At 45.2% G+C, this 17790-nt stretch overlaps 1 protein-coding gene across 2 annotated transcripts in view; it reads right to left on the bottom strand.

Annotated features, from left to right (window-relative positions):
- The window catches only part of CLPB (ClpB family mitochondrial disaggregase), a 141768-nt gene that overhangs the window by 83542 nt on the left and 40436 nt on the right, over positions 1-17790 (bottom strand). The window contains exons 4-5 of one of the 2 annotated variants that reach the window (XM_026518024.4): positions 7846-7949; positions 1870-1959 (exon numbers count right to left, since the gene is read on the bottom strand). In XM_026518024.4, the coding sequence (XP_026373809.3) occupies positions 1870-1959; positions 7846-7949 (194 nt within the window). The remainder of the gene's footprint in view (positions 1-1869; positions 1960-7845; positions 7950-17790) is intronic. The other variant, XM_026518026.4, reaches the window with a different exon arrangement.

Genomic DNA, 17790 nt, shown 5'->3' with positions numbered 1-17790 from the left:
ACAGTGCACTGTCTATCCTGGTGACTCTATAGCGGCTGGCGCTACTGAGAAATGAGATGTAGAACCACTGGCCCTGCAGGTGCGACAAGGCCGTGACAATGATGAGGAAGAGGCAGGGACATTATTAAAAATAATAACTTGCCCCAACAGCTTTTGGCCTGGCAGATTCCCAAGCCTTCCAAGACCCTGGACAAGCAGAGGTTCTGGGCTAAATGTGGGGCACACACAGGGTTCTGTGTAAGAGCAGGAGACAGTTCTGCTGCCATTTGGCTGCATCTTCCTGCCTCAGTTTCCTTTAGTGCCTGCACCACAGCGTGGCTGTGGCACACCGTATCAGTGCATGTTATCTGCGGCTGCAGTGGTCTTATCATCACCATCCCATTACACCTCCCCCGCTTCTCTGCCCTGGAAGCGACCTGCGCCTCTGGTGCCCTCGCCTCGAAAACCTTCAGAGCCCCTCTCTGACTAAAGGACAAAGTCCAAGCATCTTGATCCGGCCCTAGTACACTAACACTGCATCTTTACTGTTCAATACTCTTCAAAATAAACCTTCTGTGTGGATGCTTCCACTAAGCAAGTTCACTTCACAGCCTGACACACATTTCGCTGTTTCCCAGTGTTTGGGATATAACACACCCCTTCACACCCAACTGCACCCACCTATAGGCCCTCCATAAAACTTTCTTATGCTTTGGGGCTCAGATACCATTTTATTTCCTTGACTGCTTCAACCAAAGATTCTCTTCTGAGCTCTGGTAGTCCTTGTTTTCTGTTGCTCTGACTGAACACTTGTCAAATACTGTCTTGGTCAAGTCTTCAATCTTTATTATTATTATTACTTTTCTTGCTGGTACCTTACACATTTGCATGATGCCTTGTATTTTCTCAAGTGCTTTCATAAGTACTTCAATTCGATCTTTATAATAAGCCAATGGTATAGGAAATATTCTACCCTACAGATGAGAAAATCAAGTCTCAGAGAAATAAAGAGAAATGCCCAAAGTCACAGTTTGGTGATGGCTAAGCCACTCCTTAGACTCTAAATAATGTTTGGCTCTCTACAGACAACAGTCTGCTACCACTGAAAAGCATGCGGAAGGCCATGTCAAAGAGTCTGAATAAAGTTCCACAAGAGTATGAGGAGGATAATGATGATGATGACAGAAAAACAGAAATTTACATTAGTGGAATTCCTTTTATATTCTAGGTTTTAGGTTAGGGACAAATATGCTGTCTCTAACTCTTCTGATAACCTTTATATATATATTTATTAATTATGTTCCATTAGCTCTGGGAAACAAACTGATAACCTTCATTTTATAGACAAGGAGACGGAGCCTCTGAGAGGTGCGGAAAATTGCTGCAGGTGTCATAGCTATTACGTGTTCTGTACTACCAGTAATATTATGGCATAAGCACACAGCCTTGCTAGGAGTGAAGCTTAAAGTGGCAAAATAAGGTCTCTTCCAGGGAGAAGGCCCAGGTGAGTTTTTAAAACCAGTTCAAGCCTGAGGCCAGAACTAACATCTGTAGTCTACATCATGCTACTCAAAGACTGGAGAGCTGTGAGAAATGCAAAATCTCAGTTCCCACTCCAGAGCCACTGAATCAGAATCTCTGGGGGTGGGGCCCAGGAATCCATGTTTTAATAAGCCCTCTAGGTGATTCTTATATCCTTGGGAGCATAATTACTTCCATCTGAATGTATGCTCTCCAAGGGCATGCATTCTCTCTGCTGTCCCTAGGTAGGGCTGGCACATGGTAGGTGCTGGGTGGCTAACTTATACTGAATAGATGAGCCAGGATGAGACCACTCCCTGGCATGTCCTGGGGAAGGGGAGAAATATTAATAGAGAGCAGTTCCATTACCGCCAGTGGGAACTCCTAGCCATCTCCTGAACTCCAGGGCACTTGTCCACTGGTTTGTGATGCGCCAGCTTGCACCGTCCTGTCCCCCATCTGAAGACACAGAGATGGGGAGGTCAGCTGGAGCAGGCCAGGACCTGCAGCCCCTGGAGCTGTGGGAAGGGGACCACCCAGACTGTTGGGGTTGGCCCTGGGAGGTAGAGCCTGGCAAGTCAGGCCCTCTAGCCCCAGAAGGGTCCTACACCAACCAGCTTCTACACAACTCATCTTTATTCAGCCACCACTTGGAGCTGAGAAGAGAAGCTGATTTATATCCTGTTCTGACCATGTTTCTGCCATGTTTTATTGTTTTAATTGTGTATATGAGAGGCACTCAGAGTGCTCGCTTGCACTTCTGACAGCCCCAGACACCCAATGTTTATATCAGTTACTTACAAGCAGCCTGCGGCATCCCTGGCTGAGCAACTTGTTTACTGTTACCATTAATTTACAGTCTCCTCCACCTGAGGATTGGGACCCACCACCCAGCCGCCAGCCACAAGTGGAACTCTGCCGGAGTGGGCTTGGATGGGCATCAAGGCACTGAATGGAATGTGGTCAAGATCAGGAGTGAGCTGGTAGAGAAGCAGCAGTGATCTCCACGCTCCCCTCTCCACATGTGTTCCCTCTATGTGCCTTTGCTCAAGCTGTGTCCCCTGCTTAGAATAGCTTTTCTTTTCTCACTTTCTTTCTGCCCTCCAAAGCTCAGCTCAGATCCCACTTATAAGTACATCACTTGCTCTGATGGTGAGCATAGAGCTTCTAGACCTTAGAAATCACATGGCTGACGGGGGCCTTGGAAGCCACATTATCCAATGACACAGGACAAGAATCCCCTGTATGGAATCCCTGATGGGCAAACATCCAGCCTCTGTCAATGCCCCTTGAGTGATGAGTTGCTCAGTACCTCCAAGGCAGCTTTACACGGAGTCAAAACCCACTTCAGTAGAGTTCTTCATCACACTATGCTATACTTATCTCTAGTCATCCTAACAGCCCCGTGAGATGGGTACTGTTATCCCTATGGTACAGAGGAGAAAATGGAAATTCTAGAACCTTAAGTCACTTGCTCAAGATCACACAACTAGTAAGTTACAGAACTTAGACAAATAGAGCTTAGATAACTGCCTACCACTGAAACCTGACCTTTCTCCAGGACACCATTATACCTCTGAAGATGCCACTCTTGAGGGCTGAAGAGAATGGACAGAACAGTCAGGCCAACACGGTTTCTATGTCAGGCACTCCTGTGTCACTTGCACCAGCAGACCTGTCCTCTACCCAGAAACACCAGCCCTGGCAAGGGTGGGGAATACTGTGATGTGCCCAGCTGAGCAGGCTCCTTGCTAAGGAGCAATGGCCATATGTAAAACAGAAGGGTTTTGCTAGGAACAGGGCAACTGATGACAAAGTCTCAGAAAGGAGGTCACAGAAGTTTCTTTCCTTTCTAGACCGTGCCTGTTCTGAGCAGGTAGAACAGACAGAACCTCTCTGAGAGAAAACAAGGCAACTTCTCTGATACCTTTGGTACCCTTGTGTGGATCCTCTTTCCTCCTCAAACCTTAGATGCTGTACCCTGAGTGAGGAGCTTGTCCCCTTTCCTCTTACCTTCACTCTTTTCCTTAGACAATTTCAGTCACACCCACTGTAGTCACTACCAAGCAAACACTGGTGACTCCTAAATCCCTATCTTCTGCCAGACTTCTCCTTTGAACTCCAGACCCGGACATCCAACTGTTCACCCAAATCAGAAATCAGGATGTCACCATGGATACCTCCTTCTCCATCAACTCCCACGGTCTGCTTAGAACTCAACCTAATATTTTTTTTAACATCTACTTTCTCCATTCCCAAAGATCACTTTTAGGAATCCCCAGAAATTGTAAGTGCATTTTGGGGGAGAGGGGCAGAGCTTCCCACCCAATTCTCAAAGGGGGCCCTCGTCCCCTAAAGGTCAAGAGCCACTGCTAATTTCCCCCTGCAATTTCATCCTTCACCCCGTCAGAATGATCCATCTAAAATGCAAATGTAAACCAAGCATCCCCTTACTTAAAATCCTTTAATGACCTTCAGAAAACAGTGTGAGCACCCTAGAACTGTCTTACAATGTCCTTCTCATGCGGACCCTGCTTCGCTCTCTAGTCTCACTTCTTGCTACTCTCCTCAGCACCATGGCAGATGAGTCCACTTGCTGTCATCTACCCACCCCATGTCTCTGCATGTGTTGTTCCTTCTGCCCTGGAAGGTCTATCCCTCTAAGTCTGCCTGGCAGACTCCCACTCATCCTTAAGACCCAGTTCAAAGTCACTTACACTGTGACACTTTCCAGACAGCAGCCTGCCGTCAGTGCGATCTCCACTCTTTGTACACCTACCCTTGCATTATCACTCCGCACTGTGGGGCCTTATTCACAGGTCTGTCTTCTCACTTGACTGGGAACACTGTTGAGGGGCTAGACCATGTATATTCATTTCTACATTCTCAGCATCTGGCAGAGTGCCTGACACTCGGTAAATACATGCTGGATTATAAAGAAATAAAACTAATAAGCAATTACACCTGGAGAGCACTTTACAATTCACACATCCTACACTTTATCTCTAAATGTTCACAATACTGATAAAGTAGAAAAGGGATATATTACTGGGGTTTAGGGAGGGCCTGCCAAGGTCACAAATGACAACTCACCACCTCCTTTTGGTACTGAGCACAGTACAAGGTCCACAGAAATATCTATCAGAAATTTAGTAAATTTGATGGACCCGGCACGGACTCTGCTCCAATAGTGAAGAACTGTCCAACTGAGCCCGTGACTTTCCTTTGAATTTGCCTAGACACACTCTGGGCAAAGGGCTAGCCTCTTGTTCTTTTTTACCCTCCTCACATATCCTGTAAATCAGGTAACCTCCTGTGAAAAAGTCTATCCAATCCAAAGGAAAGAGAACCACAAGATTCTTTTGTTCTTGTCTACTTCACCAATGAGAATGACCCAGAACTAGATACAGTAGGCAACAGTTATTGGTTGAATGGATGAAAGAACAAGGTATCTTTAAATAAGAAAAAAAAAAGAAGAAAGAAAGAAAAAAATCTGGTTAAGAAGGAGCTATAGGCTTGGTAAGGACGGAGGAGAGCCCTGGGATGATTCTAGAGGACTGTCACTTTTCAGGGCCTAGAGCACATGAAGTTGGAGGGCAGAGCACATCCAAACTGATACACCAGGGAAAACTGGATAAGCCGCAGGACACTGTGGCAGGCAGTGCAGTCTGGAATTTAACAAACAAACAAACAAAAAAACCAAAACCACAATAACAACAACAACAAAAAGATGCAGAGACAAGAACATCCTGCAAGGTACAGAAAAGTGAGTTCATCAATGATTCTGACAAAATTCTAGAATGTATTTTTTTTTTAAAGGTTCTTAAACACTTAGGTAATTACTGGGTATCAGTATGGGCTCCCTGAGGACAAGATAAGACCATGCCAGAAGAACTTAGTATCTTTTGGGGAAAGGGTTCTTGGGTAAAAAAATACGACAGATGCTAAATACATTTTTATTTTAGCAAGAAATCTAAATTTAGGTAGGAATGTCACCAGTAAATATATGAATCCACAGAAAGCCTATTCACTAAATTTGTAGATCACACAAAATAAGAAGAGATATTTAATATTTTCATCTTATTTCATAAAGAATATAATAGCCTTTTCCAATATTTTTGTTGTCTACCTACCTACCTACCTAGAATGTAGGCTGGCTAGTGTAAAGAGTTAAAAACAAGTTCAGAGGAATACTGACAGAAAGAAAAGAAAAGAAAGGAAGGAAAGAAGGAAGAAAGAAGAAAGAAAATACCTACAACAGGGTCAGCAAATACAGCCTACGGGCCAAATCCAGCCTGCTGCCTACTTTTGTAAATAAAGTTTTACTGGTTCATATCCACACACATTTGTTTGTGTGTTGTCTGAGGCTGCTTCTGCACTATAGTGGCCAAGATGAGTACTTAAAACTCAGACCAACTGGCCCACGAAGCTTAAAAGCCACTATGCAGCTTTTTCCAGAAAAGTTTGCTGACCACTGATCTAGAATGTTGAATATAAGCATCAATCTGGAGAGAACAAAGATAGAAATTTAAATGCAGGGGGTAGGGACTGGTGTGACAGCAAAGGTTGGCCTACACGGCTTCACAGCTTTGGGATTCTGTGAAATCAAAAATAATGCCTGAGCCCTGCTGGGATCCTGAGAGCAGATGATAAGGCACTCAAATAATCCCTTCCCTTCCACCTGGCTCTGCCCCCTCAGCAAATGCTCCTCTTCGCTTTTCGGTGAGAGCACCTGTACAGACGACCCAGCTGAGGACAGCAATGCTGTGTTTGAGTGAGGAGAGGACAGCCCACAAGATGAGTCTCCACATAACAGGCTGCAAATACAGGGCAAGTTCGGTACTCGTGAAATTCTCCTCCGAAACATAAAGTGAACATAATTCCTCCAGCTCAGTGGGGAATCCAAGGAGGCATAGGTCATGGCCCGCACATGGAACTGTCAGCAGAGGAGGAGAGGAAAGACATACGGGCAGATGAGAGTTCAAATAACCATATAAAAGGCCAAGATTTAGAGAACATTCAAAAGAGCAGCTGAGGGCAGGCTGCAATTATTGCCAAGGACAGGAAAGGCTTCGTGGAGGATCCAGCCACAGAAGTGAAGCTTGACAGAGGAGCAGGTTTAGAGAGGTACAGAGGCGGGGGGGGGGGGGGGGGGTGGAGGGCAACTCCACACTTCTCCTGGCAGCAGTGTTCTGATGCTCTTGACATTGCTCTCATGCTGCTGATCTGAGAAACCTCGCTGGGGCAGCAACGACACCTCTGCTCTGGACTACCACAGCTACGTCAGTCTGGCAGCCTCACTGAAAGCTCTGAGGACCAAGTGCACTGCTCGCCTCACTGAACATCCCTTCAGTCAATGTTCTGACCTTCAGGCAGTCGGCATGGCTGTCTGTCCCCCTGGCATCACTGCTAACCCTACAGCAGTACTTCTCAGCTGTCCTACTGCTGGAAACAGGGGTATCTCAACCTCCGTGAGTGACACAGACAGGGGGGCCAGTATGAACAAGCAAAAACTCGAAAGTAAAGTAAATATTCATTGCTGTTTGTAGCCAAAGCAACTTATCCTCTTCTACACCTCAGTTTTGAAGAAGCACTCACCAGAAGTAACAAAGACTGACTTGCCTGAGCACCCTCCAACAGACATGTGACTGAACCCTGATACAGGTGCACACCGCCTCTTTCTTCTGAAGTCCAAACAACCCACATTAACACCCTCAGGAGGCACTGATGACCACCCCATTTTATAAGTATAGACATCAAGGCACAGAGAAGGTCCACTATTTGTCCTGGGTCTTAATGGTAAATTGAGGGGCCAGTCCCAGAGACAGGACTGCATTTTGCATACGGAGGCAGGGGAAAGCAGGATTCAGAGTGGTATTGAGGGACTTCTGAGGCAGAGGAAACCAGTGAGGCTGCTTTCTAGTTCTGGGACAGGGATGGGATAGGGTAAGTCTGCGGGAAGTAGAAGAGGAACAAAGCCACATTCCATGCAGTTGCCTCAATTATTTTATGGAAACCTGCTCCATTACCCACTCACCTGAGGCTCTATGGACTGAGGTGCTTTCAGGAGAACGTCAGGTGAAAGGGATCCCCCACTCCCTGCTCTGGTCATGAAGTCAGGCCTCTATCTTATTCCCCAAGACTGCTGAAGGGACATAAATGATACAGCCAGAAGGGACTGTGAAGGGCACCTGTTCCAAGTTTTCTGGGTTATCCATGAGTTCCCGGAGGATGAGGGACTTGAAGGCTCTCACTCTGAGTTGCTGGTAGAGCTGGCACAGAGCAAGGCTGCCGAGAAGCCAAAGGGAGGAGAGTGCTCAGAACAGCAGGGGAGTCTGTGCTTACCTTCCAAAGAATGGATCCCCTGCTCCTTGGCAGTCTTATAAACACTGCTGAAATCATCCCCAAGGTTTGGGTCAGCACCAGCAGCAAGCAGGATCCGCACCACACTGGAAGAAATCAGAAAGACACAAGTGTCAAAAGCTGGAAAGGCCGAGGAAGTAGAGACTCAGATTCTGAAGCATGTTTGGGATCGGAGCTGCTTCTGCTTGTGTGAGAGTGGTACAGGGGAAAGAACGTAAACTCTGCCAGTGTAAAAGACAAGGAAAGCTCTGAAACGGACTACTCTGGTCAAGTTATCGAACACCTCCCCAAGGCGAGGTTTCCGCAACTACAAAATACAAAGTATTTATTCAACAATTACTTATCAAACACTTACTGTGTCATAGTCACTGTTCTAGGTGTTAGGGTCTACACCCTCATGGAGCTTATGCTCTTCTGGGAATATCAAGAATTCAGCATGAAATTATAGCAGTGTGTGGTAAAGGCTATGATGGAGGAAGTACTGGGGCGCCTAGGTGGCTCAGTTGGCTAAGCGTCTGCCTTCAGCTCAGGTCATGATCCCAGGGTCCTGGGATTGAGCCCCGCAAGCCCTGGGTCGGGCTCTCTGCTCATCGGAGAGCCTGCTCTTCCCTCTCCCTCTCCCTGCCGCTCCACCTGCTTGTGTGTGAGCTCTGTCATGTAAATAAATACATCTTAAAAAAAAAAGAAGAAGTATCACATACAGTGGGGAACCAAGGACGGGGATCAGGAAAGGCCTCCCAGAGGATGTGGAATTTAAGGAACTTAAGAGTTGGAAGGCTGCATAGCCAGACCTGGATGGTGAAGTGGGAGGTCTCAATGCTTTCACAGTCCTGGAGGCAAAAGAGCACAGGGCTTCACCTGAAGAAAGTAGCATTGGAACTGAGAGTGTAAGGGGAAGAGCTGTGGGAGAGGACGTACGCTACTGAAGGGCTTAAAGAGGAAGTGACGACATATGCTTTTCCTCCCCACTTCAAAATATACAGATGTAAGTCTTCCCTTACATCCATTTCCTCAATCTAGATTCCAAGAGTAACCACTATTTATAGTTTGGTGTATTTCCTTCCAAACCTTTGCTACTCGAAGAATCACTCCACTGGCTGTGTGAGAATGGACTGGAGGGAGTAGAACCAGAGGCAGGAGCATGTACAGACTTGTTATGAGATTAAATTAGGTAAATTTAAAAACCACCGAACATAGAGTGCTTGACCCAGGAAGTGCTCCATATATACGTTCACTTCCCTTCTATTAACGCATGCTCCTACTAATGCTTTCTTTTTTCCTTTAGGAGAGAAAAAAAAAAAAAAAAAGCCTTGCTCACTATAAAAAATTCAGAAACTATAAATAATTAAAAAGAAGAAAATGGTTTTAGAATATGTAACATCCTTCCAGTTTTTTCAATGTATGTATGTTTTTATTTACAAAAATAGATCATATATAAATTCTCTCTGAACACCCACAAACATACACATTTCCACTTTTTAATAAAGATTTTATTTATGAGAGAGAGCAAGCACATGAACACAAACATGCAAGTGGGGAGAGGGGCAAAGGGCGAGGGAGAGGGAAAGTGAGAGAAGTCTCAAGCAGACTCCACACTGAGCAATGCAGGGCTGGATCTCACGACCCTGAGATCATGACCTGAGCCAAAACCAAGAGTCGGATGCTTAACCGACTGAGCCAGCCAGGAGCCCCATTTCCATGTTTTAGGTATCTGTTTACCACATTGTTGTTAACGGCTGCACAGCGTTCTCCTATAGTATACTTTACTTAGCCAATCTCCTATTGTAAAACATTAGATTATTTTTAATATTTCAGTAACACATGTCTGATTATTTCCTTTGGCTAAATTCCTAGGAGATGAAGTTCTAGGTCAAAAATGTAAGCCTCTGGGGCGCCTGGGTGGCACAGCGGTTAAGCATCTGCCTTCGGCTCAGGGCGTGATCCCAGCGTTATGGGATCGAGCCCCACATCAGGCTCCTCTGCTATGAGCCTGCTTCTTCCTCTCCCACTCCCCCTGCTTGTGTTCCTTCTCTCGCTGGCTGTCTCTATCTCTGTTGAATAAATAAATAAAATCTTTAAAAAAAAAAAAGTGTAAGCTTCTTTTTTTTTTTTTTAAGATTTTTAAAATTTATTTGAAATTTATTTGAAACTGCGGGGAGGGGCAGAGGGGAAGGAGAAACAGACTCCTCGCTAAGCAGGGAGCTGGACACCGAGATCATGATCTGAGCCGTAGGCAGACGCTTAACCGACTGACCCACCCAGGCTCCCCCAAGTGTAAGCCTTTTTAAGGGTTTTGATAAATATTATCGAACTGAATTTCAGAAAGATTGTACCAATTTTTTTTTTAAACTAGCAAAGGAAGAAGGATGAGAGTAACTGTTGTGCCTTCCTTTCACAAAAATAGGGTGTTTATTTTTCTTTATCACGGGTCAGTCTGATAAGCAGAAATGGAATCACACTGCCATCTCCACTTGCATTTCTTGGATTACTAATGAGGCTGGACTTAAAAAATATATGTGTTTAGTAGTCAGTTGTGTTTTTTTTCATGAATCACAACAGCTGACTGTCTATTTTCATAATGTCCTTTGACCATTTTTCTCTTAGTTTGTGAATCTTTTGCTTACTGGCCTTTAGAACTGTTAATGCTTTTGAAGGCATAATGGTAAGCATTTCAAAAAATTACTCTAGGGGCACCTGGGTGGCTCAGTTGTTAAGCGTCTGCCTTTGGCTCAGGGCATGATCCCGGCGATCTGGGGTCGAGCTCCACATCAGGCTCCTCCGCTGGGAGCCTGCTTCTTCCTCTCCCACTCCCCCTGCTTGTGTTCCCTCTCTTGCTGGCTGTCTCTCTCTTTGTCAGATGGATAAATAAAATCTTAAAAAAAAAAAATTTACTCTATCATAACTATTAAGAAGTCAAACTATAATTTTAGTTTTTCTCTTCTTTGTTAGTTTTTCAGTATCTGTAATCAGCAGTGTTGATGGTTTTCCCTGTACCAACTGGCTTGAATTTCATTACCTTCCAATAGGCATAGAACCTGGCTCAATTATTTGCTGACGGGATGGATGAATTTTAATAACTCCCATGTACACAGTCACACAGTCCTCACAGGTAAGTTAAAGAGCCAGAATCCATCTCCCGTGGAGCTGAGGTTCTCCTACAAGTGATCTAACATGGTCAGGTTGAATCTCAGGTATCTATTCACCTTACCTAAAAGGACCTTAAAGAATTACTTTTCAGAGGTAATCTACCCAGTGTATCGATTACAACCCTAGGGAGAAATGAGAAGGATCTCTAAGCGGCTAAAATCCATGTCTAAAACTCAGATACTGAATCCACAGTAGAGTCTGTCAGGTTCTCACTTGGAGACGGATTTGCTCTTAGTTTACACGTAATTGGGATAAAACTGGCATTGGTCTTCCTGTTTCCCAGAAGATGAAAAGCCAAGATGGTACAAAAAGGCCGTTATAGATAAGCAAACCAACACAGAAGGCAGTGAGAAAAAATATCTGCTAGAGAGGTAGTATGGTATAGAGGTTAAGAACACTGGCTTTAAAATCTGGGACAATCGACATGAATAATGATAGTAATGGATTATAACCCATTGAGTTAAAAAAGATTCCATAATTCCATACTGAAAATAGGTAAGTTAATGGGATGAAAGGAAAGCTCTTCCCTACTGTAGAATGACAACTAATAAATGTAAAAGGAAGAATGAAATTAGAACATCATCATTTTACAATCTCATAATTACCACGGATAATAAGAGCATCTGGCTCACATGGCTGTGTTAATGCATGTAAAGTGCTCAGAACACCATCTGAAGACTGGATTAAGAAGATGTGGTCCATATGTACAATGGAATATTACTCGGCCATCAGAAAGAACGATGACCCAACATTTGCAGCAGCATGGACGGGACTGGAGGAGATTATGCTAAGAGAAATAAGTCAAGCAGAGAAAGACAATTATCATATGGTTCCACTCATTTATGGAACATAAGAAATAGCAGGAAGATCGGTAGGAGAAGGAAGGGAAGAATGAAGGGGGGGTAAACAGAAGGAGGAACGAACCATGAGAGACTATGGACTCTGGGAAACAAACTGAGGGCTTCAGAGGGGAGGGGAGTGGGGGACTGGGATAGGCCGGTGATGGGTATTAAGGAGGGCACATATTGCATGGTGCACTGGGTGTTGTACGCAAATAATGAATCATGGAACATTACATCAAAAACTGAGGATATACTGTATGGTGACTAATAAAAAATTATTATAAAAATTTAAAAAAAAGAACACCATCTGACATATAATAAGTATTCAACAAACGTTGGTTATTATTATTACTATGTCCCTTACCCTGTGGTTGGGCTGTGGGGAAGTCAAGAGAAATGTGAATTGAGACACTTCAATTGGGAAGACAGCATGATATTTTATAACAAGCAGAGAGAGATCTGGGTTCAACTCAAAGCTCTATCATTTACTGTCTTTGATCCTGGACAAGTTACTATACCTCTGACGCCCATTCCCTTACCAGAATGATGGAGATAATAATGCCCCCCTCACATATTATGAGTATGTAAAACTCAGTAGTGCATGGCACATAGAAGGGGTCCACAACTATGAGCTCTCTGCCCTTTGTCCACATAATCTTAGTGATAATAACATGAATCTGGGCTAAGTAAGCAACGGATGTGTACCTGACCACGCCCCCCCCCCCCGACTCATGCTGGTACAGCCCTGTGTTAAGAAGGCAGCACTTCTTTCTATATTCTGCACAAGGTGGTTTGTTTTAAAATCCAAGTGAGAAAGGTTTGTCGATCTAAACTCAAAGGGACATAATTTGGTTAATCCTCAGCTGCTGTGTCCAATCACCATTCAATCACAACCCTTCCCATGGCAGGCTGTCCCTCTAGGCAGCTACTGTCACTAACTCTGCTACCTGGGCCTCTCCAGGTTCCTGAGTATTGATTCCATCTGTCCAATTTGCAGGCTGCAAGACGTGTCCAAGCAACCAAGTATGCTGCTCTTGGCCCTGGAGGGCAGACAGTGGTCTGGTAGGATGGAGAGAAGACAGTGACTAGGCTCGGCCCTCAGACTGCTAACCCAATCAAAGGGAATGGGCAATTCACTTCACAAACTTGGAGGCCAAAGAGGGTAAGCAACCAAGCTGGTGACTCATTCTGTAACCTCAGAGAAGATTCCCTTCACTTTTAATAAAACTCAAAGGCAGCAGCCCCACTGTGGGGGTATAGCTGGACTAAAGGAACTGTGGGCTACTTAGTCGCCAAGAGTGACACCAAACATCTTGCCAGATGGCTAGGAGGCATTCTGTCCAACAGACATTACTTACTTACAGTGCATCTAATCCGGACCTCCAGGGGGATCAGGCCCTTCTTGGAGAAGCCAGCCCAGATCAGGCTAGAGGGCTACATGACTATGCTTAGCTTTGGCGATCAAAGCTAGCTTTGATGACCAAAGAACTTCCTGGACCTATGGGCTACAGCAGGGCAAAAACAGGGTAGGAGACTAGCCAGGTTAGAGAAAGCTAAGGCAAAGCTGGTAAGAACAGGCTTAGCAGTTGGCCATGCCCAGCAAGTGTCAAGAAGTTCAGAGTAAAACAGAACCAAGGGCCAGAGACCAGGCAGCACGGATACAAGACAGAGTCAAGAGCCAGGTCGGATGTAAAGGACTAGAGGCTAAAGAAGAACTGCAGGTCCCAAACCAAGTAGGCAGCCAGAAACCGAGGAATATACAGGTATCAGAAGTCAAGGAAAGGCAAAAGAAGCGGACACCAGGAGCAGCAGTGAGACTCTGGAAATAAAGTGATTTCTTTCTCTTTGATGCTTTTTACTGAAGCTGAAAAAAATCCCCAGGTTCAGAACTGTATTTGGGAGAAGGTGACTTCCATGGGGAGATGGTAAGTTGGCCCAGCCATCTATCTGGCTAACAAGGGGAGTACAAGGTCAGGAGTAAAAAGAGAATCTGATGACACTAAGGGAAGCAGACGCTGCTATTTGAGGTGATCTATCAAAGGACAACTGCAGCCTCCCCTCTGTTCTGATGCTGGCATACTGGTTATTGCCTGTTAGTAGGTTTGGCTTTAAGTATTACTGCCTTAAATTTGGGTAGCTGGTACTAAACAGGCTGTGGTGTATGAGCAAGGTCTTCAGGGTCTTAACAGCTCGATTAAAGGGGGGCAGAGTATACATTCCATGCACTTATGTCTTTCTACAACAAGAAACATTTCTACTCAAAGGGTCTATGCTGACTACTCCACAGGTTCTCCCTGGGCAAAGAGAATACCAGCAATTCTCTGAGCCAGCTCAGGATTTGGTCTCTGGTGGTCTGTGGAAAGAAAACCAATGCCATTACTAGCCTCAAAGACTAATCTCCAGACTCTATTTCCCTAATTTGGAGATTCAGAGGCTGTGTACAGCCCAAGAGGATGGGGGAATTCTTTTAATGACTTGGCTCTAGCAGCAGTACTTGCCTTCCCCTATGCCCATCAGAATCTGTTCTGTTCTTATCTCCGCCCAAGTGAGCTGACTCACCAAAAAGTATTCACCATGTGAATACTGAAGGTGAAGGTTGTGAGGGTGAGTTCTGATCCTAAGCTGAGAACTATTTTATTCTCTGCCTTGTTTCTACTACCTGCTAGTACAAATATCTATTTTCTCAAGGGTACAGAGGGTGGCTAAGCAGGAGGAAGACAGTAGTCCAATAAGCGCTAACATTTGTGTATACTTCCCCCATGCCATACGCAGTTTTAAACACCTCATATATACTAACACATTTAATCTTTACAACAACCCAGTGAGGCAGGTTATGTATTAAGAAAACTGAGGCACTAAGGAGTTAAGTAACTTGTCTAAGGCATCATTCAGCTGTAAGGAGTTGAGGTGGGATTCAAAGCAGGGCAGTGTGGCTACAAAGTCCATGTCTTTATTCCTCTGCTATACTGCCCCTCACTTCCCTATAATGACTCCCAGGCGCTAACCAACCGTGGGAGCACTACGCCTCAGGTCAGGTTTTAGCAACAAAGGCAGGATCAGAGATCCCAACAGAGGAAGAAACAAACAAAAGAGATTACTATTAAGTATATGAAGAGATCCTCAAACTCATCCGTTATTAGAGAAAAGCAAATTAAAACAATGAGATATGACTTTAAATTCCACAAATTGGCAAAAGTTAGAAAGCTGAAAAATGCCACATGTTGGAGAGGACAAGGGGTTCTGGGACCGTTCGACAGACTGGTACAGCCACTCTAGAAGGCGATCTTGTAATACTTCATCAAATTAAAGTACCCTACCCTATGACCGAGCACTTCTGAATATATATCTCCCAGAGCAATTCTTATACAATCTATAAAGGGCAACATGGAAGACATTCATCCCAGCGTTCTGTGACAGTGGGGAGTTGCAGGCAATCAAGTGTCCACCACTGGGGAACAAGTAAGTTAAATGTGGTAGACACACACTATGAAATACGATATAGCAGTTAGAAGCAACAGGCTGGATATACATGAAACGACACTGACATGATTTTTTAAAAGGGCTGATTCCCTATCCCCTTCTATTAATCATTAACTGAACTTAACCATTTGTTCCAAAAGCTTATTCCTTCAGGAAGTCTTGCAACTACAGAACTGCTAATTCCTATGATGATCTAGTGGATCTTGGGGGCTGAAAGATTAAGGACCCAGCGAAAACAGTGAATTCTCTGAAGTACACCAAAGGCCATCAACTGTGCCACATCTGCTGGGAGCGTCCGCTGCTGCTTCAACTGGTTAGTGCCCATCACCTTCAGGGCTCTTCAGGGACAAGGTCACCAACTCAACTGAGTCTTCTCTGACCCCCAGCCTGGGTCCACGTCCTTCCTATTTGTCTACCCAGAATGCGCTACTCACCCCCATGGGGAGGTGACCCTCATCATGTTGCACCACGATTGCCTGTTTTCTTTTATTTGCCTTTCCTGCCAGACTGTGAGGCAAGGGCCATGTCTTCATTTGCCTTCCCAGCTCCTTGCCCAGTACCTGGGTCAAAGTTGTCTGTAGATACTTTCTGAATGAGTGCATGAATAAATGAAGGATGAATAAATAAAATCATTATTTTATTTGGTGTGAAATGGAGGACAATGGTAGATGCAACTGTCTCAGCCCTGCCCAGACATCTCCCACCTGAGGGTACAAACTAGCACAGCCAGTTTAGCTGTGGGAAACCTTCACCTTCCTCTCCCAAGCACCAGGCCTTGCCTGCCTTCCACCAGGCAGTTGTCAGACAAAGCTGAGGAAATGAATAGGAGGGCGGTCGGCAGCTCCTGAGACTCACGGAACTCCCTTTGGAGCCACAGCCCCCATGAGGCGCATTTTAATTTGCTGATCAGGTTGTAATTAGATTAGAGGTGGGAGCACATGTAGGAAGGCTGGCTCACACTGACCTTGATGAGCTCCTGCTTTCAGGACAGTGGGGTGTCACAATGCACGGGAGGACAGTCACATCGATCGATGTTAAGGCTTTCTGCTCTCAGTGGCCGGAGGGGCTTGGGGTGGCCACATTGTTTGGGAAAAAGCGAGGAAACCTGTGGTGTGGGCCGAGGCCTATGCTGGGCCAGGCGCGTGTCAAAGACGGCTGGCGAGCAGCTGGAGTTGGTGAAGCAAGAAGGGCAGTGATCCCAGCTCCAGGTCGTCCCCACACAATGTTGAGCTTCAGGAGAAGCTCCTCGAACTCCTCCTCCCCTCTACCCCCCACATCCAAAGCCTAGGGTCACTGTGATGAGTGTCACGGGTCCCAAGGAGAAGACAAAGAGTTGACCTATTCTCAACCCAGTGCACACCTCGAAGAAGGGAGGAAGAGGTCACAGTTCAGGAGGTTTGCTGGAAAGTCAAATGAGCTGTGGCTCATTCAGTCTACTGGCTGGTCTATGCGCTGGTCAGGAAAGCAGGGTGGCCTGACCAAAGGCACCGGCATGTGTTAAATCTAAAGGTCCTGTCGCATGGGGGCATGGACTGGGAGTGGAGAGGGTGGGGAGAGCAGTTTTCTTTTTAAAGCCAGCTTCCTTAGGAAATAAACTAAGATTCATAGGAGGCAAAGTACCTGTGTAGAAAATGTGCCGCAATTTTCTCAAGAGGGGATAATAAGCTTTTGTTTACTTCCCTCAAAAGGTAAAGATCAGTAATCATAACACAGCAGCCACGGTGTGTTAAGCACCTTACATTCACTATTCCAGATCCACATAACCACTTGCAATGAGGTAGTAGCCCCATTCTATAAATGAATAAACTGAGGCTCAGCAAGGTTAACATGAGCTGCCCAAGTATTCACGTTAATTAAGCATAGGAACCAAGATTCAAATCAAGGTCTGTGTAGGGCCAAACCTGGTACACATTTCCCTAAACCACACTGGTTCTCACTCATCCAACTATCCATCTGTTAGTCTGTTTTACTATCCCATAATTACTGAGCCTCTACCATGTACCAGGGATAGCGACATTTTCAGATGGTAAGGTAAAGCAGGTCATAGCAGCTAGCTGGGTTAAAAGGGAGTCTCCTTCAGATGACCAAGGGTCAAAATCAATGGTGGGCCCAGACAACGTGAGATCATTTGGGGCAAGGCCCAAGGAAGCCATGGCACATTAAGGAGAAGGCCATGGAACCAAGATCACCCATCACAGGGTTTCCCAGACAATCTCGATTTCACATCCTTAGCTTAGTTCTAAATATAATTCCGTATTTCCATGTCTTTCGATCTGTGCTCTAGAATACATGGTTGCTGAACCTATAGGCCAACGTGGTCAAGCCCTGGTTGTTAGGGATTTCAGCACAGTATGATTTATAAGAGAATGCTGGGGCTGGTATATTTCCTAGACTCTGGATGAAAATAATAACGAAAAACCAAAGAATATTAATAATGCCAGCAGATACCTCCTAAGTA

The sequence above is a fragment of the Ursus arctos genome, unplaced genomic scaffold (assembly GCF_023065955.2).
Source record: "Ursus arctos isolate Adak ecotype North America unplaced genomic scaffold, UrsArc2.0 scaffold_22, whole genome shotgun sequence".
In the NCBI taxonomy this organism is placed as follows: Eukaryota; Metazoa; Chordata; class Mammalia; order Carnivora; family Ursidae; genus Ursus; species Ursus arctos.
Note: the sequence above shows the minus strand (reverse complement) of the source record. Positions and strands in the feature narration are given on the sequence as shown.